Genomic DNA, 14,418 nt, shown 5'->3' on the forward strand with positions numbered 1-14,418 from the left:
TTGGTGGGAATGCAAACTGGTGCAGCCACTGTGGAAAACAGTATGGAGGTTCCTCACAAAATTAAAATTAGGGCTGCCATATGATTCAGTAATGTCCACTACTAGGTATTTACCCAAGAATATGAAAATACTAATTCCAAAGGATATATGCACCTCTATGTTTATTGCAGCATTATTTGCGATAGCCAAATTATGGAAGCAGCCCAGTGTCCATCGATCAATGAATGGATAAAAAATATATATATTCTTTATATATATAAAGAATCTTAATATGGGATATATATATATATATATATATATATATATATATATATATACATATACATATATATATATGGAATATTATTCGGCCATAAAAAAAGAATGAAATCTTGTCATTCACAACAACATGGATGGATCCAGAGAGTAGAATGTTAAGCAAAATAGGTCAGGCTGAGGAAGACAAATATCATATGACTGCACTCATACGTGGAATTTAAGAAACAAAACAAAGGAGGCGGGGAGAGACAAACCAAAAAGCAGACCCTTAGAGAGCAAACAGAGGGTTACCAGAGGGGAAGTGGGTGGGGGAACGGGTGAAATAGGTGAAGGGGATTATGGGTACACTTATCTAGATGAGCACTGAGTAATGTATAGAATTGCTGAATCACTATATTGTATGCCTGAAACTAATATAACACTATATGTTAACCATACTGGAATTAAAATTTTAAATAATTAAAAAAAGATAACTAACTTGCCACCTCTATATCAAAGTTTCCCCCCCAAAAAATTAACAGATAATTTAAAATTTATCTAAGTACCATACAGTGCTATACACATTATTTGTATTCTCTTCATTAAATAAATGCAAATAAAGCCATCTATGGAGCTCAGTAAGGTATATATTTATTCATTTTAAAACATACATCCACACAGCAAGCCCATTTCTCCCCACCAATACGTATACATATTTCCTATTAGGCTTAACCATATTCTTCTAAGGAGAGCAAAGTAATCTTAAGCTGAAAGAAAGAATTACTTTGGTTCAGTATCTATAGGCCCAGTTTGCAAAATCTTCTTTTTCAAGTAGTTCTGCCAAGGTTCTAACCAGATATGATCTTTGAATCTCAACTTGCACTTACAGTATTTAATTTTTAGTTCCTTAATTCTAAAGTTCACAAAATGTGTCAATAGGCAAAATACACCAAAAGCAAATACAGAGACAAAAAGGTAATTGATCCTAGATCCTCAGTCATTGAGGTGATATGTTTACACTGATCTTTAAATAAAAATAACATTGAAATAAGCTGGAAAGCCACTTGACTTTGAAATATTGTCTTCTTTCCATACTGTACAGTCTATTGGCAATATTTTTTAAGTAAAAATGAAACAATATCTTAATGTGAAGCCTATTAATGTCTATACATTAACTGCCTTTAGCATATTAGCCATACCAATGTAGTCAAACACCTGGTCAGAGGTTAAAAATAGAGTTTCAAAATCAAGACCAAATTTTAATTGAACCACCTATAGACTTCTACATTGGAATCTCTCATTTTGCCTCCTCCTGAATGTCCTGCTTTTTTGAGGACAAAGTATCTAAGGTCAGAATTTTACTATTAAGCTCCTCAGAGTAATAGAAAAGAGTATTAGTTAAATTCTTGGGCTAAGTTTTAGTCAATGCCTTTTGGAAAAAACAACACATTGTTAACTGGTTAAGGCAAAAAAAACCACACAAATTCTGGTCCCCTTAACAGCCATTCTCTAAAATAAATTCAGAGTGTGACCAGCAACCTAGAAGCCAAAAACCTACAGCCAAATTGGCTTAAACTTCCCACCTGGAAGTCATGGACTGGGGCATGAGAAACGGTGTGTGGACTGTATGTAGGTAGATATTTTTGCATGTTCGTGAAGAGCTTTTGGGAAGGCCTATGTGTTTGAGGAAATGAGAAGACAGGAGCATCTCTGGGTTCTGTCTGATATCACCTTCAAACTATCAGTGGACAGGAGTGAGGTCCATAACAGTGGACACTTCCTCCCCAAAGCCTCTTCAGCTGGGGAGTTCAACAGTAACTGGCCTAGAGAAAAGTAACCAGTCCTAGTCAATCAGTAACACTGCTTCCCATCTCCTGGTTTTGTATGTATATACTTCCCCTTTCAAGGAGAAGCATAGTCCTCAACTCCAAGGTATACCTACAAAATTCTCCTTCACTATTCTCATTCCATAATCATGTTCCCGCACGCAGGAACACTGGCTCCAGAATCTCACAATACAGAGGACTACCCGATGTCAGAGTCATACTAAGTCATGAGAAAGAAAAGGCTTCTTTGAGAAATTTGGATCAGTGTGGTTCATAGAAGATCAGCAGAGAGGCCAGATTCCCATAGTACAATGATCAAACATCAATCACGATAATCACAGAAACCAAAGATATACATCTATCCATAGAGAGCAGTTACATATCTCCTTAAAGCCTAGAAACAAGCAAGCTTTTTAAAAGTATATTAATAGGTAAGTTATGGTAAAGGAAACATTTTCTCTTACTGATCCTAGTTTTTTCATTTCTTCAAATGATCCTAGTTTTTATCACCTACCACCACCAAACCCATTCCTAAGTAAATGTACACATTTATACAGATAACACAGAGTTCAATGCATAAATAACATAACCATTATAATGTTTCTCTCTCCCTTTTTAAACTCATTTTTAATCTTGGGTAATTTTAAATCACAATCTACTAACAGTAAATACACATTCGTGGAACAAGAACCATATCACTATTCTTCCATTGGATATATCTTGAAATAGCAACAGTGGACTTGAAAGGTGATGGGATAGCAGTTGGGGAGGGGCACTTGTTCAATCTTCCTTCAAAACACTTGGAAGTCTTTGTCTTTTTTCTTCTACAAGGCCTTTCCCAGAAAATGCAGGCAGTTCAAAAGCAAATGACCAAAACCACAAATCTCTCTTTGTAGGATATCAGCACTTTGGTCACAAGAAGATGTCATCTCAAGGGCTAGAGTAGCATCTAAAAGCACAGGGGGATACAGGCAACCAAACAGTTTACATAAAAATCTTTCTAGAAAGTGATTTATATCTTACTTGCTTTCTCACATTGAATATATTTATAATATTGTAAGTATTACACAGTCTAAGAAAACTTAAGACCGTATATAACAAAAACAAGATTTTAAAGAAAACCTTTAGGATAATTATCAACCAAAACTGTCATGTGTAGCACACCATCTCCTTTTATGTAAATAATGATTAGTTTTGACAAAATAGATCCAAGTTTTATAGAGGCTACAGTTTATATAGTACGTATAACGAATGCATTGCAAAGACGTCTCCCAGCGCCTGGAAAGGGCCCTGTACCAATGAGGAGTTAAAACTTAAGATTTGTTCACTTCATAGTAAATTCACATTTGATGTCACAGACGTTCAAAATGCTTTGTGGAGAATGAGATACCACCTCACAGCTGTCAGAATGACTAGCAGTAACAACTCAGGCAACAACAGATGTTGGCAAGGATGCGGAGAAAGAGGATCTCTTTTGCACTGCTGGTGGGAATGCAAAGTGGTGCAGCCACTCTGGAAAGCAGTATGGAGGTTCCTCAAAAAATTAAAAATAGAACTGCCCTACGACCCGCAATTGCACGACTAGGTATTTATCCAAGGGATACAGGTATGCTGTTTTGAAGGGGCACATGCACCCCAATGTTTACTGCAGCACTATCAACAGTAGCCAAAGTATGGAAAGAGCCCAAATGTCCATCAATGGATGAGTGGATAAAGGAGATATATGTATATATATATGTATATATATATATGTGTATGTATATATGTATATGTATATGTATATATATATGTATATGTATATATATATGTATACACACACACACACAATAGAGTATTACTCGGCAATCAAAAAGAATGAAATATTGCCATTTGCAACTACATGGATAGAACTAGAGGGTATTATGCTAAGTGAAATTAGAGAAAGACAAAAATCATATGACTTCACCCATATGAGGACTTTAAGAGACAAAACAGATGAACATAAGGGAAGGGAAGCAAAAATAATATAAAAACAGAAGAGACTCTTAAATATGGAGAACAAACAGATGGTTACTGGAGGGGATATGGGAGCGGGGATGGGCTAAATAGGTAAGGGCATTAGGAAATCTACTCCTGAAATCATTGTTGCACTATATGCTAACTAACTTATGTAAATTAAAAAAAAATAAATTAAATTAAATAAATGCTTTGTGGAGGTTAACAGATTAATTCCAACAGTACATTTATGAGAGTGTGGGATTTTATTACCATCATATTTTACAGAGTTAATAAGATATTAAACATTAGGTGACTGGTCTGAGGTCACATACCAAATTGCCACTCAAAAGGTCTGATCTTTGGTTTTCATTTTTTTAGTACTAAACAGTTATATTTAAAAGGAAGGCAATCCTGTTACCATTTAAAATTGACACTTAATTTTTCAAATCACTGTTGGTGCCTAATCAAGTGAGTTTTTAATTTACTCTGTTTTCCTTTTTAAAAAAATTTGTAACATATTTCTCCTGGGGGTAGGTCCCCGGTGGGGTGGGAACGTGTGCCAGTGGGTCCTGTTCTTGCTGTGCAGACACATGGTGCAGGCCTGGAGCTTGTAGCTCCCTTTTTACCGTGGTGGAGTAGCAGGACAATAATAAAGTTCATCAGAAACAAATATAAAAAATAAAATATAAAAATAAAAAGGAAGGCAATCATCTAGAATAGTGCTGATCCCTCTTTATTGGGAAAAAGATTACCAAGCAATCATTTCGTCTTTCTCGCTTTACGAGCCCAAAGGGCAAATGACTGATAAGGGAGATAAGTATATATCCTTCCACTGCACTCATCACCCTGAATTCACCTTACTGTATCCAGTAAAACACAGGAGATTAGTTTAAGGGCAAGAGCTGTAAGCTCCATGGAAAGGGATTTCATCCCAAAGACAAATACTACTTTTTTTTTTTTTTAAGTGGCACAATTCTTTCTCTACCAGGTGTTCTCACAGAATCAATCACTAGAGAATGCTTAACGGCAGAATTTGGCCTTTAGCAAGCTACAAAATATCTCCCATGGAAGGTTTTCTTTGCATTAAGTATGAGAAACCAGACATACCCAGTTCAGAACCAAAATGACTCTCAGTGTTGGTGTTCCATTCGAGGCAAATCAGCCTCCGAATCATCTAACAGGGGAGATCCTGAAACCTAGAAGTTAATAATCAAGCATTAAAGATTCTCAAAAATTGTAAAAGTCTCACTCCCCCCCCGGAAAATCCCAATTCTTGTTGTTCAAGTATCAGGTGTTTATAATTAACCATTCATAGCGCAAGCTGCTTGCACAGAAGATGATGATGAAGTAAGAGGCTGTTATTCTTTGACCTCTTTGGTGATACGTGTGTTAAAAAGATGCTTCTGATGTGCCAAGGTAGTGTAAACCCACTACAACCCATCTCTCCTACTTATTACAAACAAACAAACAAACAAACAAACAAAAAACCCTTTAGGAAAAATATGAAAAACAACTGGAGATTAAGGAGAGGGGTCAAAAGTTGGAAATGTGATCCTTCACATGGGGGGTAGGTTCCCAATTTTGTTTATTTTTTGCTCCTGTGACTTTGCCCAAAAGGCAGGCCCTAGTCTCAGAGTAGTGAAGAAGTACAAAAAGCTAAAAGTCTGAAAGAAACTCCCTTGTTATCCCAGAGAAACCCTGCAAGCCACAAAGTATGGGGGTGGGTTGGTCCTGGAGCAAACAGAACTAGAGCAAGGGACTCCCTAATTCTGTGTATAGACTGATGGGAGTCTGAGCCCAGCTCCTGACACATGCATGCATGCAGCAGCTCCAAACCCAGAGCAGCAACAGCTTGGCGAACTGAGCTGAGATTTGAACTACCTGCACAAGTCTCCAGCTAACCCCTGAGCCACACAAGCACAGGACAGATGCAAACTACGATATCAAAGACTTAGAGAACTGAGATTTGAAACATTTCTCACAAGAGATAAGGCAGAATTTGCAGTGAGAACAAAACTTCAATGACTGCCTGCTAAAATAAAACGTCCACATTCTCCAGAGGATTATAACAGGACCTGGAGGCTACACAACCTAATACTAACAGTTTCCAAGATACAATCAAAGTTATTGGCCATAAAAAGATCCAGGAATGTGTCATCAATTCTCAGTGGAAATGGCAATCAACAGATGCAGAAATATATATGCTATACAGGCATATATAACTTAATTAAGTTTATAAAGTCCCAATATTTGGGTCATCTCGGGATCGATATGAATGAAGAAACAGGAATTCTTAGCAGAGAAATATAAGCTCTAAAAAAGAACCAAGTGGACATTTTAGGACTTAAAAATACAGTATCTGGGGGCGCCTAGGTGGCTCAGTCAGTTAAACATCCAACTCTTGGTTTCAGCTCAGGTCATGATCTCACGGTTTGTGGGATCTAGCCCTGCATTGGGCTCTGTGCTGTCAGGGCAGAGCCTGTTTGGGATTCTCTCTCTCCCCCTCTCTCTGCCCCTCCCCGCTCATATACTCTCTAAATACATACATACATACATACATACATAAAACAGCATCTGAAATTTAAATATCTCCCTGGATGGGCTTAATAGCAGAAGGGAAACAACAAGGTAAAGAATCGAAGAACTTAAAGATAAATCAATAGGAATTACCTAATGTGAAGAGCCAAGATAAAAAAAGAAAAAAAAAAGATTAAAGAAAGCAGAGTCTCAGGAACTTGTAGAAAATACCAGAAAGTCTAATATCTATGTCACTGGACTCTCAGGAAAAAAAAAGAGAGAGAAATTATGGCAGAAAAAAATTTTTGAAGAAATAATGACCAAAAACTTCCAAACTTGGCAAAAGAAGTAGGTTTTCAAATCAAGAAGTTCAGCAAATGCCAAACAGGATACAAAGAAAACTATGCTTAGACACATCTTATTAAAACTAATGAACACAAAACGATGAGGATAAAATCTTGAAAAGAGCTAGAGAAAAATGAAACATTACATACAGATGAACAATTCAAATGCCTAAGAATGTCCCACATTCTGATAGAAATCAGAGAGATCAGAAGACAGAGGAATGATGTCCTTATAGTCCTGGGAGAAAAAAGTTTTTAAAAACCTACCAACTCATATTCTATATCCATTGAAAATATATTTAAGGGATGAAGGCAAAATAAAGTCATTCTCAAATGAAGGAAAACTAAGAGTTTGTCACCCATCAGACTTGCTCTGGAAGAAATGCTAAAGGAAGTTTTTCAAGCTGAAGAAAAATGATACCAAAGAATAAAAGTATAATCTTTAAGAAAGAAAGGAAGAACAACAGAAACAGCAGGTAGTTAGGTAAATATAGAAGACTACTTATTTCCATAAATTGCTTAAAATATCTATGACTATTTAGAGCAAAATATATGACAATGTAGTGGGGTTTTCGGTGTATGTAAATAAGACAAAGAATTCTAACATAAAGTCCAGGTTGAAGTAAAAGGACATATGCTTACCACTACATTTTACAAGTGGTACAATATTTACTCTAAGTAGACTGTGGAAGGTTAGTTAATATATATTGCAATCCCTAGAGTAATCACTAAAAAAAATAATACCAAGAAATATACCCAAAAGCCAATCCTAAAAATATTCAAATACAAAAGAAGACTAAAAAGGGAAAACAAAGGAATAAACAAACAACAACAAATATATATATATTTGTTATATATATATGTATTTGTTATATATATGTATATATTTGTTATATACACATACATATAAACATAGAGCTCGATCCAGATATATCAATAATCACATTCAATGTTAATGGCCTAAGTATTTACTAGCAGGCAGAATTCTAAAGATATCACCTGGTTAGTCAATCAAACTATTGTAGCTACTGCTGTGAAGCAACTTTGCACGTGGAATTAATGTTACTAATCAGGTGACTCTAAGATAGAAAGATTATCCTGGCAGGTGCAATGTAGGCCTGCAAGGCCAATCACATCCCTCTTAAAAGCAGAAGAGGAAGTCAGAGATGAGGCAGAAGGGGAGGTAAGGGAGGGTCAAAGAGTAAGAAGGATTTGATCACTATTACTAGCTTTGTAGATGGCAGAACTAGACCATGAGCCAAGGAATGTGGTCAGCCTCTAGAAGCTGACAGCATCCCCCAGGTGTCAGCCAGAAAAGAAACAGGGACCTCAGTCCCACAACCTCATGAAACTCAATTCTGCTGACAATCTGAGCGGGCCTGGAAATAGATTCTCCCCTAGAGTCTCCAGAAAGAAATGCAGTCCCGCTGACATCTTGATTTGGGGTCTGTGAGACTCAAGGGGAGAAGAAGCTATTCCTAGGCTTCTGACCCATGGAAATTGTGAGACAGTAAATATTTTAAGTTGGTAGAAGTTTACTAGCTGTAATAGGAAACACATTCCAATGAACAGAATTGGAATTGACAGAATGGATACAAAAGAAAGACCCTACTTCTATGAAATGTTGTACATTAAAACAACAACAACAACAAGAAACAGATAGTATAAAAGTAAAAAGATAAACCATGGAGACAAATAAGTAGGCTTGAGTGGCTATTTTAATCTCAAATAAAATTGGTTTCATGGCACAGAGCACCACAAGTGATAAAGAGAGGCATTTTCTAATGATAAAAGTGATAATATATCAGGAAGACAAAAACTATTATAAGTGTGTATGTACCTAATAATAGAGATTTAAAATACAGGAAACAAAAATAAACAGATATAAGAGAAAAGTAAATAATTCCACAGTCAGTGAAAGATTTTGACAGCACTCTTTCAAGAACTGATAGAACCAAACAAAAAAATCATTAAGGATATAGAAGATCTGAAGAATACTACCAACCACCTTAATCTAATTTCGCATTTGTAGTAGGCTATGTCTAATATACATTATTTTCAAGGAAACAAGGTTCATTCGCCATGATAGACCATCTGCTGAGCCATAAAACATATCTCAATGAATCTAAAATAATCAAAATCATACACAGTATATTCTCTGACCATATGGAATTAAATTACAAATCAATAATAATAAAATATCTAAGGAAACGCTAAATAACTACTAAACAACATGTTTCTAAATAATTCCTGGGTTAAAGAAGAAATTACAAGGGAACTAAGAAAATGTTTGGACTGAGCAATAATGAAAAACACAACACATCAAAATTTGTGAGATGATGCTTAAACACCACTTAGAGAAAAAATATGTAGATACATACACATAGAAGTATATAATGTGTGTAAGTGTGCAGGAGGTGGACAAGTGGAGACAGAGTCCACGGGTTATGCAATACTTTACTTACAAAAACCTATCTTACAGGTGTTCCAGAAGGTACATAATAGACTTTTATAAATGTGAAAATGTTTGTGTTATGCACAGAAACAAAATGAAGCTCAACGTATTGATCCATACCATAACGTAAGAGTGCAAGGCAAGTCACAGCTTCTGCCAGAAAGCCTTTTGCTTTCAGTCTCTCGCTGTTTCTCTTCCCACTGACATCTTCCACATATAAACTCATGTTATTTTGGTGTTGATTTGTGTTTTTCACTACACCTACTTTCTCCTTTATTGTATTTTAAATACAACTGGGAAATGAACAAATAAACTTAAGAGTAAAAATGCAGAACAAGTTTATAAATATCAAAGGAATAGTTCAAATCAACCAAATAAAAATACTGACGTATGAAGGCTGCCAAAGCCTTTCTTCTATTTCATGAGACAAGATTTGGTTATGTGAACCCTGAAAAGTGGTTTTGAACAATAGTACCCCCACAGACAGCAAGTGAAAAATCCTGCACCTTTAAAATCCACATTAAATTTTAGACATGTACAAGGAATTTATTGAGATACTATAGTTCCTAAAAGTAAAATTTGTGATGGTAATTAATCTTCATGCAACAGGAATTTATTTAGCTTTGATTATATTGCTGCAGAAATTGTTAACAAGAGATAAGGCAAAGTAATAGCAGTCAAAAAACCTTTTTCTCAGGGTCACTGTGTAACTGCCTCTGTAATTTGTTGCCCTCAACAACATAATTTCCCTTGTTGATTGAGTTCTACCAAACTATTTAAGGCGCAGTAGTAGAAAAAAACATCCACATAGATATGGAGGCAATACTTAAATGAGGATGGAGACTTAAATTCCAAAACAAAAGTTGCCTAGCATCAAGGAGAGGTGAGAAATCTGTAAGTACAATGATGCATATCCAAAGTTTATACCCAGTTATGGTTGGCTCAGGGAATTTAAAAGTTTGCGAGTTTTCTTAATGTAAAAATGAGTGATAGGACTGTTATTAAAGCAGCAGAAACATAAATATTCTGTAGAATTAAGAGAAATTATAGAAAAATAATTATATATAGAATAGCAAGTCTTTAACATGCACAAAGTAGATAGTCTTGGGGAAACGTGTCAAATAGAGGATACATTTTAAAAGGATACAGGCAATTCAAAGAGTGGAAGATAGGTTATAGCTTTGGGGTTAACTCAGTGAAATACTATGAGTTACCACAAAAGTTATATAAAAGCCATAGCTAGGCTACACACACACACACACACACACACACACACACACACACATAATTTTAATCTATAAAAAACTGATGACGGTAAGCTGGAAAATGTCTATATAAGTATACATGTAATAAAGGTACTAAGTGCAATGAACAGTAAGAAAAACTTTGACAAACAAAATTGTATGGATCCCACCAATAAACCTGCCCAATCCTTAAGAGTGAGCTTTCCCTAAGATACTTTAATAAGGACATGAGACCCAAATTCTATCTAACCTATAAAGTATTTCTGTACCTGATGTAATCCAATACTGGGGGCGTGCAAGTCAATAGTGGCCAGAGAAGGAATTCGAGATTCTGAGAGATTTTTGTTCTCTTTCCTTATTAACCTGGAATTTCGAGCTAGATAAAAATAACCACAAACACATTTAAAAATTAGACATTTGTATTAGTTTTCCACATTCTATAGCTGTCCCTCAGTATATACTTAGTGTACATATTTACATACATAAGTCTGTAAATATTTACATATGGAAATACATAGTTACTACAATTTTTTACTTTTAATATTTTTTTAGTTTACTTAACATACATTTTATTTATTTTTTAAGATTTTATTTTTAAGTAATCTCTACACTTAACATAGGACTCAAACTTACAACCCTGAGATCAAGAGTCACATGCTCCACTGACTGAGCCAGCAGGTATTCCAATGTAACATAAATTTTAAATAATATAAACAAAAAGGCTGAAAAGTATTATACATACCTATGCCTTCCAAGGCTCTTAGTTCAGGGAGATGATTATAGTTCAGTTCAGGCAAATGAACATCTGTCTTTGAGTATTCCCTTCTTTTCTTATTTGCCTGAAGTAGGCTCTTTTCACTTGGGACCTAAGATCAGAATGATTAGCACAAGTGAATTAGCCTTCAGGTAAGCTGGGCTTGCCTCTTTTGTAACTACTATATTGATATCCTAAAATTTAGGAATTCAAGAATAACACAAAACTTCAGAAGTCCTGTAATGAGATTTTGAGTTTCTTTATTTGGAATTTTCTGCTTGTTCTTTTAATAGAGTAAGTGCTAAGACTCTTGGTTCAAATTAGTTATAAAATAATTAGTTTAAAAAAACCTATCTGCATGTCCAAAAAATAGTAAGTTCAGACCTCAGGTTGGTCTTCAACCTACGTGTTGTAGAAAGTTTAGGCAAAGTTCTGCCTCCAATAATTTTCATTAAGACTCAAGTGTGTCTTCTTCCCATTAATCTCTACCTCTTTTCTTGACAGCCTCTTAAAAATAAGGATAAACAGAAATAAGATCTAAAACTGACAGCCAGTTTTGATTATGCAATGCCTGAAAGAAGGCTGATATCAATTCCAGCAAAGTGCTTTTGAGCCAGCTACTCTGAAAGCCTTGCTGATCAAAGTAATCCTCCAAAGCAGATCAAGAATGTAAAGCACAAAAATATCTACAAAGAAATCAGTAGGGTATTAAAAAAAGGAAAGTACTGTGGATACAGAAATCGTGGGCCAAGAATAATTAAAAGAAAAGCAAATGTAATGCCCAAATCATGAGAGACATGAAAAGAAGGCTACTCTTGTTCAGCTCTGAGGATAACGAGAAGGGTAGACAAGGGAAATTTGAGAGAAAAATACTCTTTGGGAATACATCCACACCTCCATTCCCTGGCACAAGAGTTCATTCACCACAATCTGTAAGCATTTTCTATGGTGCTAGACATGTTCTAAGGGTGGGGTAGAGCTGTAAGGAAAACAGAGCACATATTCCTACCTTGGAAATGTACATTCTAGTTTGGGAGACAGACAATATATAAATAAGCAAATATAGAGGCTGGTAGGCATATGTAATGGAAAAAAATTAAGCCAGGAGAGAGAAAAGAGAGTAATGCGAGACAAAATGAGTTCTAATACTAGGGAAGACCTCACAATAAGGCTTCATGTAAGCCAAGGAGGAGAAGAAGCAAATTCTTTGGATTATCTGGGGGAAGGAATGTTCTAAAGCACAGGAAATAAGTGCAAAAGCCCAAATATAGGAGCATGTCTGGCCAGGTTCAAGGAATACAAGGAAATCAGTGGGTTGCAATAGATTGACCAAGAGTAAGAGAGGCCAGGGGCACCTGGGTGGCTTAGGCAGTTAAGCATCTGACTCTTGATTTCTGCTTGGGTCATGATCTCACATGATCCCAATGTGAGATGGAGTCCCACATTGGGCTCTGCACGAGAGACTGCTTGGGATTATGTCTCTCCCCCCCTCTCTCTCTGCCCCTCCCCTGCTCACGTTCTTACTCTCTCTCTCTCAAAATAAATAAATAAACATTAAAAACAAGTAAAATTTCAAAAAAAAAAAAAAGAGAGAGAGAGAGAGAGAGAGAGAGAGAGAGAGAGTAGCCAGGGGTGGAATAAGAGGGATGGGGACCTGGGTCAATCAGGGACTTATAAGCCCTGTTAGGATTTTGGTCTTGACTCAGAGATGACCAGTCAATGGAAAAGTGATGATGATTTAAGTTAACTTTAAAAAGAAGCATTCTGGCAGTTACGTTAAGCAAAGTAACACTCCTCTGAACCTTCAGAAAACCTCTGAGCCTTGTACATGCTGCCATTCTTATAATCTGACACTGTTTTAATTTGTTGATCTTCTACTAGACCATGAGCTCCTTGAAGAGAGAGATTGATTGATTCATCTCCAGTGTCTCATAATAAGTTATCAATAAATATTTATTAAATGAATAAATAGAATACTTTCTTTTTTTTTTTTTTTTCAACGTTTTTTTAATTTATTTTTGGGACAGAGAGAGACAGAGCATGAACGGGGGAGGGGCAGAGAGAGAGGGAGACACAGAATCGGAAACAGGCTCCAGGCTCCGAGCCATCAGCCCAGAGCCTGACGCGGGGCTCGAACTCACGGACCGCGAGATCGTGACCTGGCTGAAGTCGGACGCTTAACCGACTGCGCCACCCAGGCGCCCCGAATACTTTCTTTTTTTAAAAAAATGTTTATTTATATATTTTGAGAGAGAGATAGAGCATGAGCAAGGGAGGGGCAGAGAGAAAGGGAGGGAGAGAGAGAATCCCAAGCAGGCTCTGACTGTCAGTGCCCAGTGCAGGGCTTGAACCCACAAACCATGAGACCATAACCTGAGCCGAAATCAAGAGTCAGACACTTAACTGACTGAGCCACCCAGGCACCCCTAGAATACTTTCACCAAAAATCTTATGTGAGATACAACAATTTATCTTGTCACCTACTCCAAAAAAGAACTGATCACCAAGTATTAAGTTAAGAAAATTTACTGTTACTAAAAAAATTAAAACATGTCATTTAAATAATATATTTAAACATCTAGACTTACAAAACTTACTTAAACTTTAAGACTTTCACATTTATGATTGTGACAGGTTGGGATGATACACGTACAATTAAGGTTCCACTTTATGATATGTCTCCAAATAAGATTCCCAGTTCTTCACTATTATATTTAACATTAATAGAAGTCTAGAAATGACTAATGCTTGCTCTTCTATCATGGGAGTAACAGTTCACTTACTGATGTGGTCACATTAATATTATAAATGCCTGATGGAGAATGTTTATGTGGTTTCACAAATGGAATGCAATACTTCTTGGTTTTCTCATCCACTCTGCAACAACAACAACAACAACAACAACAACAACAACAAATTTAAGTTAGAACCAGCAGTAACTATTTTTTTCAAGCACAAAACCAAAACCAAATGACACAAAACTAAGTGACATGCAGTTTAATCAGCATTTAATGCCTATTCATAATCATACAATGCACGTAATTCTGGTGAAACGTTCTGTCCT

The 14,418-nt window shown here is 36.1% G+C and overlaps 1 protein-coding gene across 1 annotated transcript in view; it reads right to left on the reverse strand.

Moving 5' to 3' along the window:
- Positions 1-866: 866 nt before the first annotated feature.
- Positions 867-14,418, reverse strand: part of CDKL2 (cyclin dependent kinase like 2) — a 51,940-nt gene continuing 38,388 nt past the window's right edge. Inside the window, exons 10-14 of the mRNA XM_049632082.1 lie at positions 14,138-14,231; positions 11,343-11,466; positions 10,870-10,976; positions 5,148-5,236; positions 867-3,012 (exon numbers count right to left, since the gene is read on the reverse strand). Of these exons, the coding sequence (XP_049488039.1) occupies positions 5,171-5,236; positions 10,870-10,976; positions 11,343-11,466; positions 14,138-14,231 (391 nt within the window). The 3' untranslated portion in view covers positions 867-3,012; positions 5,148-5,170. The remainder of the gene's footprint in view (positions 3,013-5,147; positions 5,237-10,869; positions 10,977-11,342; positions 11,467-14,137; positions 14,232-14,418) is intronic.

This window comes from Panthera uncia, chromosome B1 (genome assembly GCF_023721935.1).
Source record: "Panthera uncia isolate 11264 chromosome B1, Puncia_PCG_1.0, whole genome shotgun sequence".
Taxonomy (NCBI): Eukaryota; Metazoa; Chordata; class Mammalia; order Carnivora; family Felidae; genus Panthera; species Panthera uncia.